The 3,750-nt window shown below is 55.5% G+C and overlaps 1 protein-coding gene across 1 annotated transcript in view; it reads left to right on the forward strand.

The window, feature by feature from the left end:
• LOC103773958 (sarcoplasmic/endoplasmic reticulum calcium ATPase 3-like) overlaps positions 1-3,369 on the forward strand; it is a 3,609-nt gene extending 240 nt beyond the window's left edge. Inside the window, exons 2-7 of the mRNA XM_008941341.1 lie at positions 760-1,023; positions 1,125-1,210; positions 1,801-1,934; positions 2,334-2,451; positions 3,023-3,140; positions 3,356-3,369. Of these exons, the coding sequence (XP_008939589.1) occupies positions 760-1,023; positions 1,125-1,210; positions 1,801-1,934; positions 2,334-2,451; positions 3,023-3,140; positions 3,356-3,369 (734 nt within the window). The remainder of the gene's footprint in view (positions 1-759; positions 1,024-1,124; positions 1,211-1,800; positions 1,935-2,333; positions 2,452-3,022; positions 3,141-3,355) is intronic.
• The last annotated feature ends 381 nt before the right edge of the window (positions 3,370-3,750 follow it).

The raw sequence follows: 3,750 nt of genomic DNA on the forward strand, positions 1-3,750 counted from the left end.
GGTTGGGTTCCGCACCAGGCACCGCGCTGCGGGGGGCAACAGTAGGGACCTGTCCCCTGGGACAGGTGACCCACGGTCCTGTCCTTGTCTCCTGCCCCTGGCGCGGTGCAGTGGCCAAAACTGTGGCCCCGGGGGCCACGCAGAGCAGCTATGCCTCGTTTCATTCCCTGGGGATAGGTTTTAGTTTTCCTTTAGTACTAAAGGACTTTAAGAGCTTTAAGAACACTGTAAGAACTTTAAGAACACTGTAAGAACTTTAAGAACACTTTAAGTACCTTAAGAACACTCCCCCTTGGGAGCTGATTTGTTGACACGTTGCCTATTCCAGCCTATAGCAGCACCTTAGATGGGTGCAGGTACCTGTGCACAGGCTGTTGTCTCCAAGTCACACCAAAATGCTTCACATCAGGTCCCAGGCAGCTGTCCCTGTCCCTGCTCATCCCTCCCAGTAAATCCGTGCCATCCTCAGCAGCATGGGCACAGCTGTGGGATCCCTTGGGCACCCTCTGCCCTTGTGTTTCAGCAGGGGTGGGTGTTGTGCACGGGCACCCTCATGGCTATAGGGATGTCAGTGGTTGGGTTTGGACTTCAAAGCAAATTTTAATAGCAACAGGAACTTATTTTAGCTGCAAAAGTTAGTCCTGGACTTCAGATTCCTGGCTGAGGGGCTGCGGGTTCACCTGCAGGACTTTGGGTGCATACTCAGTTTGGGGTATTGGGCTCCAGGGTGCCCGCTCGCCCTCCCCTTGCCCGACACAGACACCACCTCCGGCTGCCCTGGAGCTCATCTAACTCAGCATCTCTATTTGCTTCCCTGCAGCATCTTCCTGACAGCCATCCTGGGCTTGCCCGAGGCCCTCATCCCTGTGCAGCTGCTGTGGGTGAACTTGGTGACGGATGGGCTGCCAGCCACCGCGCTGGGCTTCAACCCCCCCGACCTGGACATCATGGACAAGCTGCCCCGCAACCCCAAGGAGCCCCTCATCAGTGGGTGGCTCTTCTTCCGCTACCTGGCCATCGGAGGTGAGCCCCCGTGGGCAGAGGATGAGGAGGGGTGTGGGGTGCCACGGAGCAGAGGGCTCCTTGCCAGGTGCTGGGGGTAAGGGTGTCTCTCTTGGCTGCAGTGTACGTGGGCCTGGCCACGGTGGGCGCGGCGACCTGGTGGTTCCTGTACGACGCCGAGGGACCGCAGGTCTCCTTCCATCAGCTGGTGAGTCAGGAGGGCAGCGTGTTGGGCAGACGGGTGAGGGCGTGGGTCAGGCATGGATTGAGTCTTTCTTCTGCCTTTCTTCTGTGGGTATTGTGGCGTTCCAAAATTCCTGGTGGAGGAGACAACTGAAAAAAGGTCAAAAGCACATTCCCTCAGGCTCACGTTCTTGCTTCTGCCAGCAACCACCTCGATCCAAAGAAGCTGGAAGCAGCTCCTGTAGGTGATCCCACATGGAAAGGGATCGATTTTTACACTGCTGTAGGTCTGAACTAGGTGGTGGGAAGGGGGGTGCCATTGTACCCCAATGTCACGTGCAGTGGGAGAGGTGTTTTTGGGGGAGACATGCGTGTGCCCAAACACCTTGTTGACTCCACGTGGAAATCTCTCAGCTGCTATCCAGCCATAACCCCACAGCCTCAGGCACAGCAGAAGCTGGGTCACTTTGGACAGTTTTGTGGGATATTTAACATCATCCTTAATAATCAAGGTTCACCATGTGCCCCCCAACCAGTCGACTCTTCCTCCTCTTTCCTGCCTTTCCTACGCTGCTGCTCTGCCGTGTATTTACGAGAGGTTTCCTGTGCTGACAGAGGAACTTCATGAGGTGCACTGAGGACAATCCCATCTTCGAAGGAATCAACTGTGAGATCTTTGAGTCCAGATACCCCACCACGATGGCTCTGTCCGTGCTGGTGACAATTGAAATGTGCAATGCCCTCAACAGGTAGGGTGGCCACGGGATCGCTCCGCACGCTCCATGTTTTGTGTGGGCCTTTGCTGGTGGGCTGAGGGCTTTGGTTTGGCTCAGCAGAACGGTTTGGAGCATCCTCACGGGGGTTTGCCATCAGTAAACTCCTCGGAGCCACGTGGTGTTGTGGGGAAGGGTGGAGGAGGGACTGGATCCACAGCTACTCAGTCTGGCTGTTACCCACCCGTCCCAAGCGATGTGTGGCTGGTCGTGGTGAGATGGGTGTCCAGGTCCAAATGGCAGCAAAACCTGAAAGTGAACAGTCTGGAAGAGAGGGGGTGTGGCATACAGCCTTGGAGAGGAGAGGGAACCCCCATCGTGGGCAGCAGGGGGCTGGGAGGTTGTCTGGGCTCACGCTGTCCCCTTGCCCTGCAGTGTCTCTGAGAACCAGTCGCTGCTGCGGATGCCACCGTGGCTCAACATCTGGCTGCTGGGGGCCATCATCGTGTCCATGGCTCTGCACTTCCTCATCCTCTACGTCAAGCCCATGCCTGTGAGTGTCCTCTGCCACCGCTGCTCCCAGCTCAGGGGGTTCCTATGGGTGCAGATGTCCCTGGAGTGGTCTGGGTTTAGAAGCTTCAGGGACAGTTGTCCCCACCGTGTGCCCTCAGGCCCAGGTCCTGTGGCTTGAACTAGTGTGGGGACTGGGAGACACCCTGCCCCAGAAGTTCTCCTTATGGGCAATGCAAAGGGGTAGGGATATCTCAGCTCCTTTTAGAGGCATCACCTCCCTTTGCAGCTTCAGCCTAAGGGTGCTTAAGATGAAGTGAGTTGCTGTGCCCAGGAGGTTACATTGTCCTTTGTCTGAGCACATACAATCCCAGCTCTCACTTTCCTCATCTACACGAGAGATGAAGGACATCATTTTTGACTGATCTTGGCTGAGACCCACCTTGGGATCATGACAGACCCTGAAGAAATCCTGCTCCTTGGGCTGTCTGGGTCCTCCCTCCTTGTACCTGGGATGACTTTCTCTCAACCTGTACCATACAACAACCTGATCCTCCAAAAAAAACATCCCACCTCTTTCCCCATTGACGTGTCCAATGCTTTCCACCTTGCAGCTCATCTTCCAGGTAACCCCCCTGAGCTGGCCACAGTGGGTGGTTGTGATGAAAATCTCCCTGCCTGTTATCCTGCTGGATGAAGGACTCAAGTACCTTTCCCGCAACCACCTGGATGGTGAGCACACTCTGTTTGCTCCGTGGTGCTTTGCTTGGGGTCTGTGGAGGCTTCGTGGACACCTCCCTCACCTCCCCTGCTCATGTGGTGTCTGCACCTGCATGTGCCTCCACCTTGGCTGTGAAACAGGGACCTTTGCTCCTACCCCCTCCCCTCCTGGGTGCCACGCCAGGCAGAGCAGTTGGTGCTTACATCTGCTTGAACTTCTCCCTTAGGATCTGGAGCATGAGATAAATCTGCCACGTGGGTTTATCCATCTCCTCCTGAACTTCTGGGAGCTGGATCCCTTTCCCTGTGACACAAAACAAGTCAAACCCTGGTTTCTAACAGGAGTCCTTCCTTTTTTTCCATCAGTCTTCCCCCCCTCTATGTCCATCCTGACCTTGTCTGTGCTGCCTCTATGCTGAGATCAGACGAGAGCTGAACACCTCACAGACTGGTTTATGGTTTTAATGAGCACCTCATTAACTGGTTTTAAGTTGCCTGTGGCACACAGAGGAGAAGCAGCTCCCGTGCCACGGGGAGAGTGGTTCCTGTGTGCTCCTGGGCTCCCTGCTGTAAATCCCAGCCTGTGTTTGGGCAGCTCTCCAAAGAGATGATTTCTTCTTTG

The sequence above is a fragment of the Merops nubicus genome, unplaced genomic scaffold (genome assembly GCF_000691845.1).
Source record: "Merops nubicus isolate BGI_N331 unplaced genomic scaffold, ASM69184v1 scaffold18575, whole genome shotgun sequence".
NCBI classification, from domain to species: domain Eukaryota; kingdom Metazoa; phylum Chordata; class Aves; order Coraciiformes; family Meropidae; genus Merops; species Merops nubicus.